Source organism: Narcine bancroftii, chromosome 11 (genome assembly GCF_036971445.1).
Source record: "Narcine bancroftii isolate sNarBan1 chromosome 11, sNarBan1.hap1, whole genome shotgun sequence".
NCBI classification, from domain to species: Eukaryota; Metazoa; Chordata; class Chondrichthyes; order Torpediniformes; family Narcinidae; genus Narcine; species Narcine bancroftii.
The window spans coordinates 102,269,125-102,289,326 of record NC_091479.1 but is presented as its reverse complement, the minus strand read 5'-3'; the positions used below and the strand labels follow the sequence as shown (position 1 = coordinate 102,289,326).

General features: G+C 42.4%; 1 protein-coding gene across 7 annotated transcripts in view; it reads left to right on the top strand.

Moving 5' to 3' along the window:
- The window catches only part of osbpl8 (oxysterol binding protein-like 8), a 178,881-nt gene that overhangs the window by 127,148 nt on the left and 31,531 nt on the right, over window positions 1–20,202 (top strand). For all 7 annotated transcript variants that reach the window (XM_069904341.1, XM_069904339.1, XM_069904340.1 and 4 more), the window contains 5 exons: window positions 11,001–11,071; window positions 15,302–15,382; window positions 16,182–16,283; window positions 18,729–18,932; window positions 20,071–20,155. In XM_069904341.1, the coding sequence (XP_069760442.1) occupies window positions 11,001–11,071; window positions 15,302–15,382; window positions 16,182–16,283; window positions 18,729–18,932; window positions 20,071–20,155 (543 nt within the window). The remainder of the gene's footprint in view (window positions 1–11,000; window positions 11,072–15,301; window positions 15,383–16,181; window positions 16,284–18,728; window positions 18,933–20,070; window positions 20,156–20,202) is intronic.

The window sequence follows — 20,202 nt, the reverse complement described above, 5'->3', positions numbered from 1 at the left end:
TATTTCATCGTTCATATACTTGTTCATTCACTTGCCTTGTTCATGTTCCTTTGACATCTCTCCACACCTTTCTCACAAGCCCATCTAGCTTAGTATTCTTCTTTGGCTTGGCTTCGCGGACGAAGATTTATGGAGGGGGTAAATGTCCACGTCAGCTGCAGGCTCGTTTGTGGCTAACAAGTCCGATGCGGGACAGGCAGACACGGTTGCAGCGGCTGCAGGGGAAAGTTGGTTGGTTGGGGATGGGTGTTGGGTTTTTCCTCCTTTGCCTTTTGTCAGTGAGGTGGGCTCTGCGGTCTTCTTCAAAGGAGGTTGCTGCCCGCCAAACTGTGAGGCGCCAAGATGCACGGTTTGAGGCGATATCAGCCCACTGGCGGTGGTCAATGTGGCAGGCACCAAGAGATTAAGAGTATTAACCCCGTGCTATCAACTGCTGAATTTGGATTTTGCCTCATCTGGAGTATCGATTGTGAGTAGCTGAGGTTCCAGCCCCAATCCCAGTATCACAGCCTCTCAACCTGAAATCGATCTGCTTCTTTCTACCAGTTCTCACTTTTCCTCTTATCCCATCCAATTAATACCTTTTGTCTGTTGGTCTGTTCTCCTCCCCTCCCATTCTTCCCTATTCACCAACCTTTTAATACAGGCCGCTGCCTCCTTTTGGTAATACCTTAAGGAAGGACTCAGGCCCGAAGCATTGGTAATGCATTGTATGTCTTTACCTCCTATGGACGCTGCGAGACCAACTGAGTTGCTCCAGCGTTTCTGATAATCTGCACCTACACCAGTATGTTACTTCCCACTCATGTGCTGTAGCATCGTTTAATAATCTCCTGTATGACAGTTTATCCAAGATCTTCTGAAAATGCCAATTAAAACCTGATTGACAAATGTCCAATAACAATATTAAAATGGAAATCGGATGAAGGCTTAAAATGAATGAAAATTAAATGATGGGTGTTCGTCAAAATTGCGAAGAATGCTCAAAGAACCGCCAAGGCCGGAAGCAGCTGGGCCAAACGACCTCATTGATCTGTTGACTGCATTGCCTTATTTTTTGTTTTAATCTGGATTCCATTGCTCTCAATTCACCTGTATTTTGAGTCGTGACAGGTATAGTTGTCTGCATTGGGAATGGTTCAGACTAAACGTTGAAATAAATGTCCTTGCACATTAACGGATAAGATAAATAATATCTTGTCAGATTAGTGATGAGCAGCGCAAAGCTTGCAATTTGAAAAGCAGGTCAAATCTGACCTACTTCCACTCCAGACTAATGCTGATGGGATTAAAGGGAGTTGCTTATTGATGAAAGAAAGAATGAGTGTCGACAGCAGCTGATACTTGAACTGGAGGCTCTGCTTCATTTTAGCAGGATGGATTTTTTTTCATTGCCCTAGACTCTGGTAGTTATGTTGTGTGCAAACTACTTTTAAACCCTGTTACCTTTGAGAAAAGACTGGATTATTTCGGTTTTTCCGGGCTGCTGGTTAGGTAGGTCGACACCGGTTTGTTTTCTATGCAGAAAATCAATGGGCTAAATTTCAGTGGAAAAGACAAGTGACCGCTGCTAAGTGTGAATACAGGTCAGTTTCTATTAATTGAAATGGGGCTGTTCTTTTGAAAGATTTGGCGTGTTTAAACAGCGGGAATTTCTTATCAAGGCAAGTGCATGTTTTGGTCAAAAGTGCAAATAGCTAACTGTACAGTATTGCCCAGAAAGGGCTGAGGTTTATTTTAAGTAATATTTTCAATGGTACTTTTAATCTGATTCCGAACCAAGCTTCAGCAAAATGTTGTTTGGGGACTGCAGTCTAAAATAAAAATGTGGATCAGCGCTCATAATGCCTTGGTGTTACTCGACCGTGTTGAAAAGGTGCCAAAGATCTTTAGCGAAGATAAGCAAGTATGATGGGTAAAGCTACAGTTAAATACCAGTAGTATTTTGCTTTTTTTTTGGGAGTAGGATAGAGTGGTGGTAAATTAGTGCAGAACGTTGTTCAGATTGGTCTTGGAGCACTGTTTGCTCTTTTGTATAAACAGCACATTAACACCAGGGTGTGTTCCGTTACATTCACTTGGATGTAAAGCTGTGACTATGGGGAGAGAAAACTGATGCAGATCAGCCAAGAAGGAGACTCGAGGAGAATTACACTGAGTTCTGATGCAATGAATGAGGACATGTTATGGTTTCCTCACTGAAATATCAAATGCAAAGAATACGAATTTAATATACTGGGAGAGCAAGAGAAAGGGTTTTGGAAAATATTTTTTTCTTTGCGGCAGGATATTGGAGTAAGAAATAAGGGGCAGCGCAGTTAGTGTGGCAGTTAGTGCAACATTATTACAGCGACCAGGGTTCGAATCCAGCGCTGTCTATAAGGAGCTTGTACATTCTCCTCATATCTGTGTGGGTTTTCCCCGGAACCTCCAGTTTCTTCCCACCTTTCAAAATGTACCAGAGGTTGTAGGTCAATTGGGCAGCACCGGCTCGTGGGCCAATAGGGCCTGTTACCGTGTTGCATGTTTAAATTTAAATGGGTATTTAAAAAAGGGAAATTTGGATAAAATGTTGAAGTTGCAACAGGATGCTTTGGGCTTTGATTGACTTCTCCACCTGTGGGCAATAATGAGTGGAATGGTCTCTCTTTGTGCAGCGAAGTTCATTTGGATGATGCCAAATGGTTGTGTAAATTAAACCCAAGTTGCCCTGTCGGGTCCACATGTTAAATATACCAGAATGTTGTCTGCTGCACTGCGTATGTGTTAGAATGTCCCATTTTCCTGATGACTTGTGTAAAAGCTTTACAAAATCCTCCCCACCCCCAGATATTCAGTGCTATGATGTTCCACTCGTCATGGATCGTCCAGGTCTTGGGAGACCTCGTGCAAAATTCCTTCAAGGTTTATGTGCATGTCGATTGGGTGGTAAGAAAGGCCATATGCAATCCTCACATTCATTTCAAGAGAGACAGAATATAAAACCAGGGAAAGAATGTTCAGGCTTTACAAGGGACTTAGGGTATGGCCAACCATTTTGGGCGCCTTACTTGAGGAAGGCTGTGTTGGCATTGGAAAGGCCAGATCCACCAGCATCTTATTGATGGTTGTCTCCTGCTTCCGTTTCTTCTCTTCTCATGGGTAGTAAGTCATCCATGATGGACTGGTGGGGTGGGCCGAATGGCCTGATTCCATTCCTGTGTCATGCTCTTAGTCTGAACTCCACCTCTCTACTAATTCTGTTGACCCATTGGCTGACTCTGGTTCTCAAACGCTGGGAAAACAAGGAAGACACTGCACCCACAGGCACGGACGGGGTCTCTCCGCCAGCTGGTTCATACTTCTCAACATCTGATTTGACTTTCAGCTTGGCTTTTACCCTATATTTTCTCCTTTATCAAGAAAAGCTACTTCCACTACATCAATCCTCCTCAGCTGTCACCTAACTTCCCATCTTGTAACCTCTAGACGTGACTTTTCCAATGAAATCCTGGCTCAGTTTCTAAATTCCACCCTCCTTGCAATTAAGCCATCTTGATTACTGTGCCCCAGCTACCACTTTTGCTAATTGAATTACTTTATGCTTTATTGGGTGCCCTGCTTGACTTTGATACCAATTTCCACAGATATGACAGGACTACATAGTAATCCTTGCTGATGTTTCTCTCTGTAGCTCTCAGATGTATAGGCAAAGTATTCTTGTCCCAATTTTAAGCATGCACCTTCCCATAAAGCTTTGAACACTTTATTGGAGAATTGTACGAGAACTCTGGTTTCTTGTCTGAGGGATTGTTACTGATACGAGAAGATTGAATTTCAGATGTTGGTCACAATGGGCTCTTGTGCCAGGCCCAGTCCAATCCTCATGGGATATTTGGGTATCTGCTTACAGTAGGTTCATTTTAAATTTACACATACAGCACAGTAACCACTTTTTCAGCCCACGAGACTATGCTGCAAATTAACCTACAACCCCCCCAGTACAGGGGTTAAATGGGGATTCTATATAGAAGAGTTATGTGGTTTCTGTTTGGAAAAACATATTTCTGAATCAGATAACAACTGTTTTTGCTGCAACAGAATCCCTCAAGTGACCTATTTCAACAAAAGGGAAACTGTTCAATGATTGAAGTTGCAAGTATTTGGGACATTTTTTCGTTGAAATCAAGTTGAGGGAACTGTGTGAGGGAAATGCATGTTGTACTTTCTGTATAACAGCTGTAGATCTACCCATTCCTTCTCATTTTGGATGATATTTAAAATTAAAGGGAATAAAAGTGAGAAAAATTATGAAGTTGCGACTCAATGGAAAAATTTATTTAAATTTAGACATGCAGCATGGTCACAGGCCATTTCAGTCTATGAGTCCTTGCCACCCAATTTACACCCAATTAACCTACACCCTGGTGCATTTTAAACAGTGGGAGGAAACCGGAGCCCCTGGGGAAAACCTACGCAGATATAGGGAGAACGTACAAACTCCTTACAGACAGCACAGGATTTGAACCCCGGTCCTGATCGCTGGCGCTGTAAAGGCATTGCACTGACCACTATGTCAACCGTGCCCCCCAAATGATCTGGAATCCCAAATATTTTAGAGGCATTTATAAAAGGATCTCAGATAAATGATAAGATCATGACATAGGAGCAGAAATAGGCTTTTCAGCCCATCAAGCCTGCCCCACCATTTAATAATGATCTGATTATGGGTGGCATGGTTAGCCTAGCAGTTCGCACAATGCTGTTACAGCGCCAGCGATCGGGACCTGGGCTCAAATCTTACACTGTCTGTATGTTCTCCCCGTGTCTTTATGGGTTTCCTCCATGGCTCTAGTTTTCTCCCGCCATTTAAAACATCCCAGGGATTGTAGGTCAATTGGGTATCAGAGGCTCGTGGGCCAAAAGGGCCTGTTACCATGCTGTACATCTAAAAAAAATTTAAAAATGCATTTGCCCACACAGCTCCACTGCCCAGCCTTCTCCCCATGACCTTTGATGACCTTTGAAAGACTGGATGTGAACAGCAATGTTTGGGATATTATCATAAGCTAAGAAATTCTGGAGGGATTCGTGGAGACCAATGTTCAGTCAATGATTCGGGTCGAGATCCTTTATGAGCAGTGAGGTGGGAAGGGGAGAATTCAAGAATAAAAAGAGACATTACTCCGCCAATTATCCTCTTCCACCTGTGACTCCTCTTACTCCCACCTTCTTTTCAGATTCAGATCAGATTTCAGATTGATTGTCAGGACATCATACATAACCCTGAGATTCTTTTTCTGTCGGCCAGGCATAATTACCACTTATTGGTAATGCACACAGCGTAAACAAATAAAGATCTGTAAACAGATCATGAATCCAGTATCCTATCAGCATTTTGCTCCTTCCCTCTTTTTATCCTTGCTATCTCACCTTCCCACGTGAGTCCTGACCCGAAACATTGACTGACCGTTTCTCTCCATAGATGCTTCCTGACTTGCTCAATCCTACCTGCTTTCTCTTCATTCAACGTTCCTGTATCTTGCACTTCTTTGCAATGTTATGACTTGGAGTCCAGTGTCGCCAATGCTTTGGGTTTGAGTATTTAAAGCTCATGAAAAAAGAAAGTAAGTGTGCTCTCAATTCACAGGATAAATAAGGAGGTGCTTGAGTTTGTGGCTGCAAATTTGCCATCGCTTTGTAGTCCACTTGTTGGGAGCAATGTACAATGGCTCGTCTTATTCACTGAGACCAGCAGCACTTTCCTTCAGTTGCTCAGAGTGCAGTCGCAACAGCTTCCACCTGAACAGCACGCTGATTTCAGTTTATGGGTAAACCAGTGACTCAAACAGAGCATCCACAACATGAAGGAAGAAGATCTAGTGTGCCGCAGGTTTTCCTTGTGTGCTGGCCTGCCAAGCATGCTCTCATCCCGTTTTGATGGACGAAAACTCATCAGGAATGCTTCTTTTGGTGGCTACAATGAGCTTGCTCCAATATTATCAGGTTTGTAGCATCTTTTTTTTCCTTCCTCACAAATAGATTGCAATTTGTTGATCAATTGTTTCGTTTGGAGGGCTGCAGCTTATTATGGATACGTAATCTGGAGGACATAAACTAAACCGTAACACCATTGTGCCAGTTTAAATTCAAATGCTCATCACTTGTTTTATTTGTCAAATTAATTAATGCCTTACTTTGGGAAACCTGGCATATTTGCAGCACTTGCTATTGATTGAAAATGAGAGAAGCATTTAAGGAAATAGTCATTAGTTGTGAAAGATCTATTTCCTTGCAAGTGGACTAAATAATTCAATGATCTGAAAGCATTGGGTCTAATTTAGCTTGAAAGAGGCACTTTTATATTGTATTGTGTAAAGTTATGACCTCTGCTTCAATTTTCAATTCCACTCGGAGTGGGCAGAAGTGGAGCCCCTCTTTCAGTAACCAAATGAGTCTTTGCTGCTTTCAGATTGAAAATAAATTACAATTTTGCCAACAGCTAACGGTAAGGAAACAGTATTAAATGTCAGATGGAGTTTTATAATACAAAAACAAGCTGGCAGTGGTTTCTGGGTGATTTTAAGCAATCTGAGTTTATGCAGATTTCTTAAAATACTCAAGTAACCTCAAGCAGTGTACAACTTTATCATTTGCATTAAGAGAGAGAAGGATTTTACTGTTGACCTAACAAAGAAAATAGTCGTTCCACATTGCAGATTTTGACAGAATTTCCAAAATTGCTCTTAGTTTTTGGAGGTATGCTAGCATTGAATGTTCAAGCGATTTAACATTACTGTTCCAATTTTATTTGTCTCTGTAAATGAAAACTTGCAATGAGGACTGACCAATCAAATTGCAGTTTCAGAATAATTGAAACCCCCTTGCATTGGTATAGTGCCTCCAATTTGCAGATCAAAATTTGCTGAAAATGTTGGGGCCTGTAGAGCGTAAATCGAGTGCAATCCAACAAGAAAAGTTTTTTTTTGGTCGGCAAGAAGAAAGATTGTAAGGGAAACTCAATTGTATGGACAGCAGGTCGGGGGACTGAGGGTTGTGGAGAGGAGGTTGATGTAACTGTTGTTAAATTTCCAAAGGGCAGGTTGTACATCTTTGTTCACCCAGGAGGTGAACACCCTTGTTCACCCAGGAGGCCTTGCATTGCTCTGGGTGTTCAGGAGTCCTCAAGGCAAAGGGATTAACAAAATATGACTATCTTATCAAAAAGGGCCAAGTGAGGGAAATACGTTGCATGGTTAGTTGTTCATTTCAAAATGTTTATACTTTAAATTACACAGAAACACGGCTCGCTGGACCTGGAGTCGGAATTCTGGAATGTGGATTCAGTCATCAATTCAATTCATGGCAGATGGAGAATTTAAATTTTAGTTGATGAATAAAACTGAAATTTAAAAAGGAAGAGCTCAGTAATGACAAAATTAACATATTTATGTTAAAACCTCTCTAATGTATTCATGTATCCTTCTGGGAAGGAGACTTCCTGTTCTCTCTTTCCCAGATCCAGCCATATCCTGAGTGGACTTGCTTTCCAATTCATTTTGGTGGCTACCAGGGATGGACAATCAATGCCCTCGTGTTGCTAGCATTATCCACAAGCCATCGACAAATGAAGTAAAAATCGGAGATTTCTCCGTGCCATGAGTTTTGAATTGCAGAGCATTACAGTCTGTGGTGACAATGAATTTCTGCTTCCTTGGCAACAGCTAAATGAAAGTTTAGGTATCAATATATCGATGAAGCAAAATCATTGCGAATTAACAAGATCATAGATTGGAGGATGGGTTTTACGAGAAGCAGGGTTACCATCTCATTTATTAACCATGTCCCCTGTTTATAATAAACCTGGAGGCATTTATCTTAGGGGTTGGTGTTGAAGTAATGTGTGGTGGTTGATAATAATATAGTTGACAGTGATGTGCATCCATGAAATTGTTAATATGAGCGTCGAGCTTTTATGTTGCAGATATTAGGTTGGAAATCTAAATCGTCCTATTGTAAGTGCTTTAGGATAGCAGTGAACATCCACTATCCCACTGACTCCATCAGTCGGGGCTCTTTCAATACTGCGGATGGTCAGGCAATCACAGCAACGTGACCAATACAGTGGTACTTTGAAATTCTGAAATTCCAGGACTGCGGAGCAAATCAGTCAAATGTTGTGCCTCCTTCCCCTTCGTGCCACAGGCCTTTCTCCTCTACCTCACAAGCTTGTAAAGGTCCAGTCCATGTGCAGTGCCCAGGCACAATAATTCGGAATGCATCTTTAAATTCCGCCTTTTTGGAAATAAGTGAATGTTTATTTTCTTGGGTTCTTAACATTCAAAACAATGGGGGAGAGAAAACCCTAAGGCCTAAAGTCGTGCTTTGTATACAGTAACATTATTTTGTAGCGATATCTATCATTAATCTTACTACAAAAGATTGCAGGTTTGAGAAGACAAACATTTGTATGGATTTTTTTTAATATCAAGGCTGCCATTTTTCAGTTTATAAATATCTTTTTCAGCTTCCCCGCATTCATCTTTGTTTATTGGAGCTGCTTTGGAATTATTATTTTTTTTAATTGTTGATCTGTTCTGAAAGAATAAAAGCATTGCTAAAAATCTGATTTACTCAGGTCTATGTGTCAGACTACATTCATGGTATTGCAACTGGGAGCTCATTTTATGACTTCATGTTTGACCTACACTGCTCATCCTTGGAAGAATCTTTATGTTGAGACATTGAAAAAGATATTTGGCTCTAAAATCTCTAATATATTCAGATTTTAATAAGCAAGTAATGCTTTAATGTACAAATAACACTTGGTAAATGTACTAAAATGGATGGTTGGTTTTCGTGTTCAATTTCATTTTTTTAATGGTGGCCAAAAGCTGGGTATATCCAAATTCTGATTCTTTGTTAGTTCGTGAGCTTTGGAAACTTGAACAGGTGAAGGACATGCCAGGTGAACCAAACACTAATGACCTGCAGTCAGGGGACAAAATGCAAACCAATTGTGGGATCTTGAGAGCCAGGCATGTGCATGGAATTTGGGGCAGCTCGCTACGGTTTGAATACAATGACAAGGCTGGTTCCAGTGGATGAGTGGCCTACTCTTGTGTGTACACCAAATGCAGCTAAGCTTCAGAGAGCAACTTTTAGTAGTCCCCAAATCTTACATTTTTAAATTTAGACATACGACACGGTAACAGGCCCTGCTGCCCAAATACCCCAATTAACCTACCGCCCCGATGCGCTTTGAAGGGTGGGAGAAAACCAGAGCACCCTGAGGAAACCCACGCGGTCACAGGGAGAATGTACAAACACCTTGCAGACAGCGAGAGATTGGAACCCAGGTCACTGGCTCTATAATATTATTCATGGTGCCACAGCATAGCAACTCTTCGAATGGCACAGGAAAATAAACTTTACACTGTATCTTGATGAACCTAATCATGATTCATCAAGAAAGTAGGTTTTTCACACAGAGAGATGGGTGCTTGGAACACATTGTCAGGGGTGGTGGTGGAGGCTGGTACAATGGGAGCATTTAAAAGACACTTAGACGGGCACATGAATGTAATAAAAATTGAGGGTTATGGGTGTGAGGTGGGAAGAGTTGGATTGTTGCGGAGTAGGTTTATACAGGTCAGCACAACATCATGGGCCAAAGAGCCCCTACTGTGGTGCGATGTGATGTTCTGTGTTAAGTAAATTTTGCATGCTCCTCCATCACTTAGTGAAGGTTAGGAAGGTGTGAACTAACACTGATCAGTCAGGAAGGTTTCTGCGCTGAGACCAAATGGTAAGAATGTCATCTCTTAAAAAGATACAGAATGGATTTCAGAACCTCAGAATATTTACAAAGCATTTAATTTCCCGTTGGTTGGATGTCAGAATCTTAGCAAGTTGTGGGTGTAGGAGGTCCTGAGAATCATGTGAAAAGAATGAACTTTCCTGATAAACAAGTCACCTTTACCGAAATTACACCAAAATCATATTTGCATCTTTGCCGTGCCCATGTTATACACAGTGAAACACGAAAATCTGCAGACGCTGTCATTGTAGCGAAAACACAGAAGCGCTGGAGGATCTCAGCCAGACTCGAAGGGTTCATAGGAGGTAAAGATATATAACCTGCGTTTCGGGCCTGAGCCCTTCTTCATGTTGTACACCAGTCAATCAGATTGAATTGAATTGTGTAGAAAACATATTTTTCAGTTCCTTTGAGAGCAAAATTATTGTCCATTAACATATCGGCTTCAGTTTCTGTCTTCAGAGAGAATTGGAACTGAAACTCATCTCTGTTCATATGCCTCTGGTCTTGCTATACATAGAATCACCTGCGCGTATACGTCAGTGCAATGGAAGGATCTCAGTGCAATTGTATATGACAGTATTCTCTCCTGCTGTATTGTTGGTATTTTCTCTGGTTTCCCATTTCAAGCAATTATTCCAAAACATTCTCATTATTAGATTGAAAAAAATACATCTTCTGGTCACTATTGAAATGTTATACATCGTATTTCAGTGTAAAACATCAACTATGTTTGAAACTGTCATATTTCCCTGCTTAGAAATACACGTTTGTGTAAATTGGATAGATTTTTGAATCCATATGATCTATATTCTGGTTTTCACAATAACTGATTTCAAACCCGAGTTCTCATCCCTTTGGAAATGAATGAAAGCACAGTGCATAGACGATGTTAAGGACAGGACACCACGCGGAAAGAAAATGCTGAACGTTTATTTGCATATCTATTTTTAGCAAACATTATTCTGCGTTTTGTCTGTTTAGGTCAAACAGAAATTACTGCAAATATTCAGATTTACAGAGTCTGCAGTAATGTGTTATAGATCTTGTCTTTTGCTATGAATCTTCTTCAGGATTAAAGACCGTGGGTACACTTTTAAAGTGACGTGTTTCTGCATGTGATTTATTACCTATCACAGCAACTGCTGCCCTATTAAAATAATATTATGCCTCAGTGTTCATTCACTTTTTTTTCTTTTAGGCTTGGACAGAGGCAGAGATGATGTGTCCTTATCAAAGGATGACTCTCCTCACACAATATCAAAAAGCAAGGTACAATATATTCCATGTTTTTTTGTGTGTCCTAACAACCCTTGTGGGTCAAATTCAGTTTGACAATTGGAATGAAGTTTACAATGAATTCCGTTGAATTGAAATGACATTTGTTGCAGTGGGAAACTTGAGAAGATAAGCCATGAGCAGCTGATTGATCTAAAGCTCCGACATGCTTTTGTGAGCACGTGTAACTGTGATAGGATGGAGCAAATTAATTTTTGTCAGATCAGACATCTCAATCCGTAAAGCTCCAAAGACTTGGAGAACCACTGTCCTAATGCAATGCCAAAATGGTTTTCCGATTATTATCACACATTCACCGATATGAATAAACTTCAGTGTTCCGAATGGTTGAAGGGCCCCTTTTTGAAATGAGCAAAGGGAAGGCTTCCAATTCAAGACCAAAAGACAAACTGCTGCAGGAACTCAGCAGGTCAATCAGTGTCTGTGGGGGGAGAAATATCATTCTGTTGCCAGGGTCAACAGGTCCTATCCCCCAAGATGCTGTTTGTTCCACTGAGTTCCTCCAGCATTTCGTTTCTTGCTGCATCTTGTGTGCCTTTCTTGCCATTCAAGACATCCTCAGGACATTGTAAGGCACTTCAGGCTTGAGAAACCACCTCACCTTCAGGTGACAGAGCACTAAGATTAAGACCATTGTGAATTTGTGTGCTGCCTTGTTTGACTTGACTTCGAAACCTTCCAACTTTTCATCAGTTGCATTTAGAAGGGCTTCCCCTTTTCAGCATGGTAGCATGAGGCTTCAAGGTGAAAGAAAAATCATTCCGACCCCTCTGGAAGGTGCAGGTGCCGAAAATGATCATTGGGTGAGAGACTGGATCATTGCTAATCCTATGTTCTCCCAGCAGAAGCCACCAGCTTCAGAAGTGTGGTGAGACCATACTTAGAGTGATATGTGCCATTCTGGTCACCCAGCAATGGAAAAAATGTCTTTAAGCTGGAAAGAGGCCAGAAAAGACACTCAAGAATGTCATGGGGACTGGTGGGCTTCAGTTGTATGTACTTCAACCAGTATAAACTCAGTTCCCCCTTCACTGCAATGGGTGAAAATGAATAAAGAAACAAAATATTATTTAAAAAACCATTAACAAAAAACAGCTGAGGAGGAGTTTATCCTGAGGGTTACATTTATTTGTAATTTTTGGTTCCTACTGTAAATCAAAGAAAGAAAGGTAAAACTATATCTCATCTGGAAGATGCCTTTCTCTTCTACCCTCCCACCTGTGTCCACCTATTACCTCTTACCTGTTAGCCTGTGCTCCTCCCCCTGTGCCCCTTCACACTCCTCTCCTCTCCTCTTTCCCTCGCCTTTTTATTCAGGCATCTGTCTGTTTTTCCTTATTCCTGACAAAGGGCTCAGGCTCGAAACATCGGTTGCTCTTTCTTCCTCTGAATGCAGTGCGGCCTGCTGAGTTTCTCCAGCGCATTTGTGTACTGTCATTAGTCCACCACTGTCTTTAAGTAGAGGATTATATTTGGTGGTTCAAGTGTGGCCATTCTCCACAGGGGCCACAGCACATTTAAGAGGGGGAGGGGGGGCTACCGACTGTTTTTTGGTAATGTCACCCCCACCATCCTCCCCCTTCATTGTACATCCTTCCCCATTGTAACACGAGAAATTGTAACACAAGAAGTCTGTCGATGTCATCAGCCGGCAAGCCAGTTGGAAGGCTCCCCGCACAACCAGTCACTTCTCCCACCTGTCGAGCGGTGCGGCGGATGGGCGAGCGCCTGTGATTTCCTGTCGGAGTGACGGGCATGGCAGGCTGCGCACAGCCCCCGGGCAGCGCAAGCCCTGCGTGACTGGCACCGGACGGCCCTTCCACAGCACGAGCGCACTTCTCCCGGTCGCCACGGCCTTCAGCGCTTGCAACCGCGCGGACCCCAGGGACGGCTGGTTCGGCCCTGCACGTGAAGAGAGAGATGGTGGCTGTCCACAAAGGCTGATCGGCAGCGCGCTGGGCCTGAGTGGGTGGGTAAGCAGGGGTGGGCAGAGGGTGTAGGTGAGGAGTAATGGGCAGGGGAAGTTATGGTGGTGCGAGGGGCAGTTAGAGGGAGGGATGAGTAGAAGGAGGGGTGGATAGGGAAGAGGTAAAAGGGGAGGGGCAGGGTGAGTAGGGGAGGGGTGATTAGAGGGTGAGAGATGTGTAGAGGGAAGAACAGGTTGAGGGGAGAGGCAGTAGAGGGGTGTGTATAGGATGGGGTGGGTAGCGGCAGAGCGAGTGGAGTGAGGGGTGAGTAGAGGTTGGGTAAAGGACTGGTCAGGTAGAGGGATGGTGGGTCGAGGGTGAATAGAGGCCTAGAGCCTGAGGAGTGAGCAGGAAATGCTGAGTCCTGATGCAGGCCAAAATGGACACAGCCTGTGAATGCTGACTACATCTCCACAGGGACCAAATAGGTTTCCCTCAGGTCAAGCAAAGGGTGAACTTGAGCTACCTACTCCTGACCTGTAACATTATCCTCCTAAAGTTATATCCTAAAGTTTAACATTACATATGTTGAAAGAAGAGAAAACATGCAGATGTTGTTGAAAATTTTCAATAAATATTTAATTCGGCCCTCGACTTAGTCCAAGTTTTTAATTTTGGCCCTCCGTGAATTTGAGTTTGACACCCCTGATCTAGAGTGTAAAGCATGAAAATGATTGAGTGATGAGATCAAGATTCTGATTTCGCTGAAGTGACATGAAAAACTGGCGCTGACCATCTCTTTCACACCTTCCATTTACCCATAGAATTTTATATGAAATAAAATTCAGGTTGTGCTCTGTTACTTTGAAGTGTGGACTGCAAGTGCGTGATGTAGTGAATCCGTGCTCCGCAGCAATTGAGTATACGGCGCTGAGACAGGAACAACAACGCGTCCAGCATTTCTTGCAGAGGTTTACCACGGATCTCACGGTGACAGGACAATGACTCTCAATGGAGATTAATGTATATTTCCTCACATGTACCTTAACATATCCCTTTGAACCTGAAGTCTGCAGCACAATTTGTTTTACATCTGTGTAGTTAATTTCCTTTAATTTTCCAATGCCTTGGATGCATACATTTTAATAAAATATTGTGTCAACATTTTAATGTGACCTTGAGTCGACAGCTTTGACGGATGGGCGTTTGGTGGATAACATAGGTTTATGCCCTTGCACCATGCATCCTCTATATGAATCATTTGAATTTTAGCATTTCAATAAAGATTGATCCAGGTTCAGCGGCACACTGGCTCAGCAGTTAGTACAGCTGCCACCCTGAATTTGATCCTGACCTTGGGCAGTGTGTGTGTGTAGCTTGAATCCCATTTTCCATGTGAAGATGCAGGTTTCTCTTCATGCTCCAGTTTTCCCCTATGTCCCTGTTAAGTACCCATTGTGTAGGTGTGTGGCAGAAGAACTGGGGGAGTTCATAGGAATGTGCAAGAGAATAGATTACAGGGAAGTAAGGGAGTGGCAGTGAAGAGAACCAGATGTTGTGATTTCAGTAAAACCTCAGAGATGTTGGAGGAACCCAGTAGATCTCGCAGCGTCCACAGGAGGTAAAGTTTTATTACTGACGTTTCGGGCCTGAGCCCTTCGTCACAGTGCATGCAAACAGCAGGTAGATGCCTGAATAAAAAGGCTGGGGAGGAGCACAAGCCATCAGACAAAATGTGCTTGTGGGGCATAGATAGGAGGACAGGAGAGAGGAAAGGTGAGCATTGATCAGGGAAGGGGGTGGCTCTGTCAATTCAGAGCAGGAGAAAAGGAGATGGAGGGAAAAGGAATGAGAGGAACAGAGCAAGAGAAAAAGAGACATAATGATAAGGGAAGGGAAGGGGCGGGAATTGGCTAACAGAAGCTGGAGAAGTTGATATTCATGCTGTCCAGTTGGCGGGTGCCCAAATGGAATATAAGGTGTTGTTCCTCCAATTTGCGGGTCTCAGTCTGGCAGTGCACAAGACCATAGACAGACATGTCAACATGCGAATTCCCCGTCCTGAAACGTTGATTATATATCTTTACCTCCTTTGGACCCTGTGAGACCTGCTGAGTTCCTCCAGCATTTCTGTGTTTTCACTGATTGGAATGCTCTGGCCAAGTGGCATGAAGTATGGAAATATAAGAATTTATAGTGGGTCTGCTCAAGCTGAATATTCACGGTTGTTGAGGTCAGCAAGCTATGCCTTTCCTCTACAAAACTTAAATTCTGTTTGTATTTTGCATGTCTACAGTCAGAGTCCAAGCTTTACAATGGAATGGAAAAGGATCTTGTCTCACCTGGGAGTAAACTCACAAAGAAGGAGTCTCTTAAGGCAAGTTATATTATGCTCGTGCTAAAATAGTTTATGCCTTAAATGTTTACAACTTGATCTTCATCGCAGAAAATGTTGAACTCAAGAGTATTTATTAATAATTATATGCACATGTAGGAATAATCCTCAGTTTATGTATCCTTCTCTTCCTGTGTTCAAATGTATGTGCACTGATGTTCAGGGGAACAGCCGACCGCTATTAAATCTGTGTCCCCCTACCCACAATGGACAGTCCTAAAAGAGAAGCCTCTGCAGCTTCATTGCAGCGTTTGCTTTACCACTTGATAGAAATTGCTTTTGCCCTCAGCAAAGACTTAAAACTTCTATTTCATCAGTTTGAGCTGGATGAAGTAAAGAAAAAAAAGTGTCAAATTTCCCATTTACTGCAAAGCTAGTCTTTCACGTGTGGGGATAGTTCTGTGCAGCACAAGGACTGTTTCCATTAAATGACATGATCCCTTTTGCTGCATGGTATGGCCCTTGTGTACGAGGCAGCAAAAAGCAAACAGAATTCTTCTTGCTTGTTAACCCTAGTTAAGTTGTAAACAATTTTAAGCCTTGTTGAAGTGTTTATTTTTAATTTTTATTTATTTTGCAATATGGTAGAACCCAATTCTGGCCCTTTAAACCCTTGCCATTGAAAGGTGGGAGAAAACCCAGGCAGACACGAGGAGAATGTGTCCATGCAGCACCAAATTTGAACCCCAGTCACTGGCGCTGTAATATCATCTGTGCTGCCCATGCAGCAGACCTTGTTGTGAGCTTTATTGCAGACTTTCATTAAACATTGTAATTCCAGGTTCAAAAGAAAAATTACAGGGAAGAGAAGAAAAGAGCCACGAAAGAGCTGCTCAGTAGCATTACTGATCCATCTGTCATCGTAATGGCTGATTGGCTGAAGGTGCGTGAGTAGCTGTCTGCTCGAGATAGCATTCTTGTTAGTTTGGCCAAGGCTGCTTTCAGTTAATGCAAGTTCACAGTTGCTATTTAGTCCCCAAGATATTACTGGTGTGATCAAGCTGTTTCAAAGACCTCATCCCATGCACACAAATCAAACTTTCCAATAATTATTAATTAAAAGAAGAACAGCTAACTGAAATGTAGTTTTTGATTTTGTATCATACAGTTCATTGACTGCAGCACAAATCAAGATTAAGATTGCATTATTTACATAAAAATGCACAAACATTTTCCTTAGTTTGCCCTGTTAATAGCAGAGGTGCTATTAATACAGTGCGGCTGTCAAGACGTGAAAGAGAAGCAAAAGAGAGTCCCGTCAGAGTAATCGAGAGTCCGTAGATCCCGCTGCTTCCTTCTGTTCTGCAGTTTAGTTTGCTCACAAATAGTTGGTGTGGTTTTCATAAATGCATGGCATCTCTCGCCCTCTTGAGGAATACTTGCTGGGAAATGGGGTTTGTACAGATGACTATATGATGGACGTCAGGGCATTGTGAGCTTAGGGCCAGTTTCTGTGCTGAGTCTGTCTAAGACTCTACGTGGTAGACTTGCAGCGAGGGGTTCAGCGGCTAAGGGACCCTCACAGGCTGCAGGCGACTCATGGTCGGTGGACCCGCGTGGTCTGTGGGCTGCTGGAGACTGGCTTACGGGAACCAGATATCAGAGCCGGGATTTGAGTGGGAGCTGTGGGCAAGATGGGCTCCCAAAGGGCTTCAGATATTGAAGGCTTTCTGATTGTGTCGGAGGTTCGGATCTGGAGCTCGGGTTGCCGATGGATTGAATATGAGTCTGTGCAGCTGCAGAGGCTCGGGAGCGCTGGAGGAAAATCCGCAGATATTCAGTGACTCTTTTGCTTCTCTTTCTCTCTTACTGTAAGGGACACCAGGCGACACTAAATGATGATTCGTTGTCTTCCTTATGGCAGGCAGAAGGCAATTTCGTGTCATTTTTCATGTTCTGTCCTATAACATGACAATAAAGAAATCTTGAAGTTTACAATTCCTCTTCAATTCTTCCAACAGGTTGTTGAATGACGGATAATATTTGTGAAAATGTAGTAAACTAGTAAATGCGTTTGTGTTGGGTACATTGTATTAATAATTAATGAACTGATGCAAAATTACCCTTATTTCTTAAAACGCATCTTGTAGATACTTTTGCAGAAGTTTGAAGTGCATAGTGCTCTGTCCATGACTTCAAACACTTCAAAGAAATTGTGTTTCCCAATGTCTAGTGGACAGACGGTGAGGTCATGACATTCTGCTCATTTCCCCCATCAGCCCAATCCAGTTTCTCCCGAGGGATGTGGCTGGATAATTTACAAATAATATTATGAATTGTGATCATTTTGATAGGAAAACAATGAATGATACATTTATCAAAGCTTTGACTGAGATTGGAAACTTGGCCGTATGGTGCACCAACAATAACCTCGCACATGATGTCACCAAACCAAAGAGCTGATTGTTGACTTCAGGAAGGGAAAACCAGATGTGTAGATTCAATGATCACTGGGGGATCAGAGATGGAGAGGATGAGTAAATTTAAGTTCCTGGCAGTCACTATCTCCTGGAGCCAGCACATAACGTGAAGAAAACACGTCAGTGTCTCTAATTCCTCAGGAGTTTGCAGAACTTTGGTATGACATCAGAAGCTTTGGCAGATGTGTGGTGGAAAGTGTGCTGACCAGCTGCATCACAGTCTGGTATGGGGACCCAATACTGCTGAATATAAAGCCCTCCAAAAGATAGTGGACACAGCCAGGAACATCACAGGCAAATCCCTTCCCACCATCAAAAACATCGATGGGGATCACTGCCGTCGGAGAGCAGCAGCAATCATCAAGGACCCACACCACCCAGAACACGCTCTGTTCTCGCTGCTGCCATCAGGAAAGAGGTGTCGGTGCCACAAGACTCGCACCCCCAGGTTCAGGAATAGCTGCTCCCCCTCCACCATCAGACTCCTCAACAATAAACTCAATCGGGGACTCATTTAAGGATTCGTACTTTTGCACTTTATTGGTTTTTTTCTTCTCCCTCTATATTGCACGGACACTTGTTTACAGAGCCTTATTTATTTGCATGTGTACACTGTGTACAGTTTTTTTGCATTACCAATAAGTAGTAATTCTGCCTGGCCTGCAGAGAAAAGAATCTCAGGGTTGTATGTGATGTCATGTATGTACTCTGACAATAAATCAATAAGTCTGAAATCTAAATCAAGGAAAGAATGTTTGCATGTTTTCATCATTAGGGGAAGTTATTTCCATAAAAATTAGTATCCATCTTTCTGATACGATAATGGTGAAAATACATGTACTCATATTTCTTTGGGAAATTTTTGATCTTTCTTGAGAAACAAAAAAATTTACTTCTTCTTTTGTCAGATTCGTGGAACGTTGAAGAGTTGGACGAAACTGTGGTGCGTCCTGAAGCCCGGAGTATTACTAATCTACAAAACTCCAAAGAATGGCCAGTGGGTGGGAACAGTGCTTTTGAATGCCTGTGAACTTATTGAAAGACCATCAAAAAAGGATGGTTTCTGTTTTAAAGTCTTCCATCCTTTGGAACAATCCATTTGGGCCGTGAAGGTTTGTTGAAGCATCTTTTACCTGTCTGATAGTTCATAACAGTTAAGCGGGAGGCTTGGATGTGGAACAGTGTGTGTATAGGCTCTGATAGACAATTGAATGTGCAAAATTTGTTCTTGAGATTCTACAGCTTTCCATGCCGTTTCAGAAAATGAGCTGTTAATAAGTGCACCGTTCATAAATCAAACATTTGTTATTCCCTGAGTTTGAGCTCCCTGTTTAGTTTTAAGATTCAAAGCTCACCAAACCTTGTACACTTGAATCTTAAAAAAAACTTGCTCTGAGGAAGTGTGTGGACCTTTAACACTTCCAACCCTTTCAAGTAATTCTGAACCCCCCATAATGATTTCTTTGAAGATTGACACAGAAACCAGCCTGAAATCTTATAATAATATTAGCCATGTACTTTTGAAGCCAAATCTTGTTTTCAAAAGCTTCTCGCCCGTCCTTTGTTCTTCCCTGTTTCTGCTATTTTAACCTGTTAGAACGGCTCGTGTCCCTCTTATCTAAATTTAAATTTCCCTATCTCAAATTGGAATTGGTTCTCCAAACTTCAGAGTTCACCCTCCTCTTGATCAGCACCACTGCCCTAAAAGGAGAGGTTCTGACTGGCAGGTCCCTGAACCTCCCCTGCGATATAAAGCAGGCTCTTTTGTTGTCGGGAGGTTTAAAACTGAAGCTAGTAACTGCACTCTTCCAATAAAAATAACTTCATTGATTGGGATCGTGCCGGCAGATCGAAGGGCCTGATCTGTGCTGTGTTATTCTGAGGCTCTGTGATCAATTAGCCCAGGCGCTCCATCCCCCAGGCCCGGAAAGCCTCCCTGGGGATCAGCATCAACTGTGGGTTTGTGTCAGGGATCGATGGCGGGCGGCAGCTTTGCAGACAGTTTTCTTTTGTAAGAGTTAAACATTATTTTAATGCTTAAGAAACCTTCCCTTTTTTTGTTGTTATTTAAATATTGATACAAATGATTTGCTGTTGCAATTGGGCTGTTTTTAAAAAAATGACTAATTCTACGAGAAAAAACATTTATCCGACATAAGCCCAGTCCCGACCATTTTGGAAATCGGAGTTGTACTGTACATATTTAAAGTGAACGATGTTCAAAGCAACTGATGGAAATTTATTTTGTAGGGTCCAAAAGGTGAAGCTGTTGGGTCTATAACTCAGCCACTGCCCAGTAGTTACCTGATATTTCGAGCTGCTTCAGAATCCGATGGTAAGAATTTAGTGGAATATTTTCTTGGAGCATTGTGAAAACTGTAG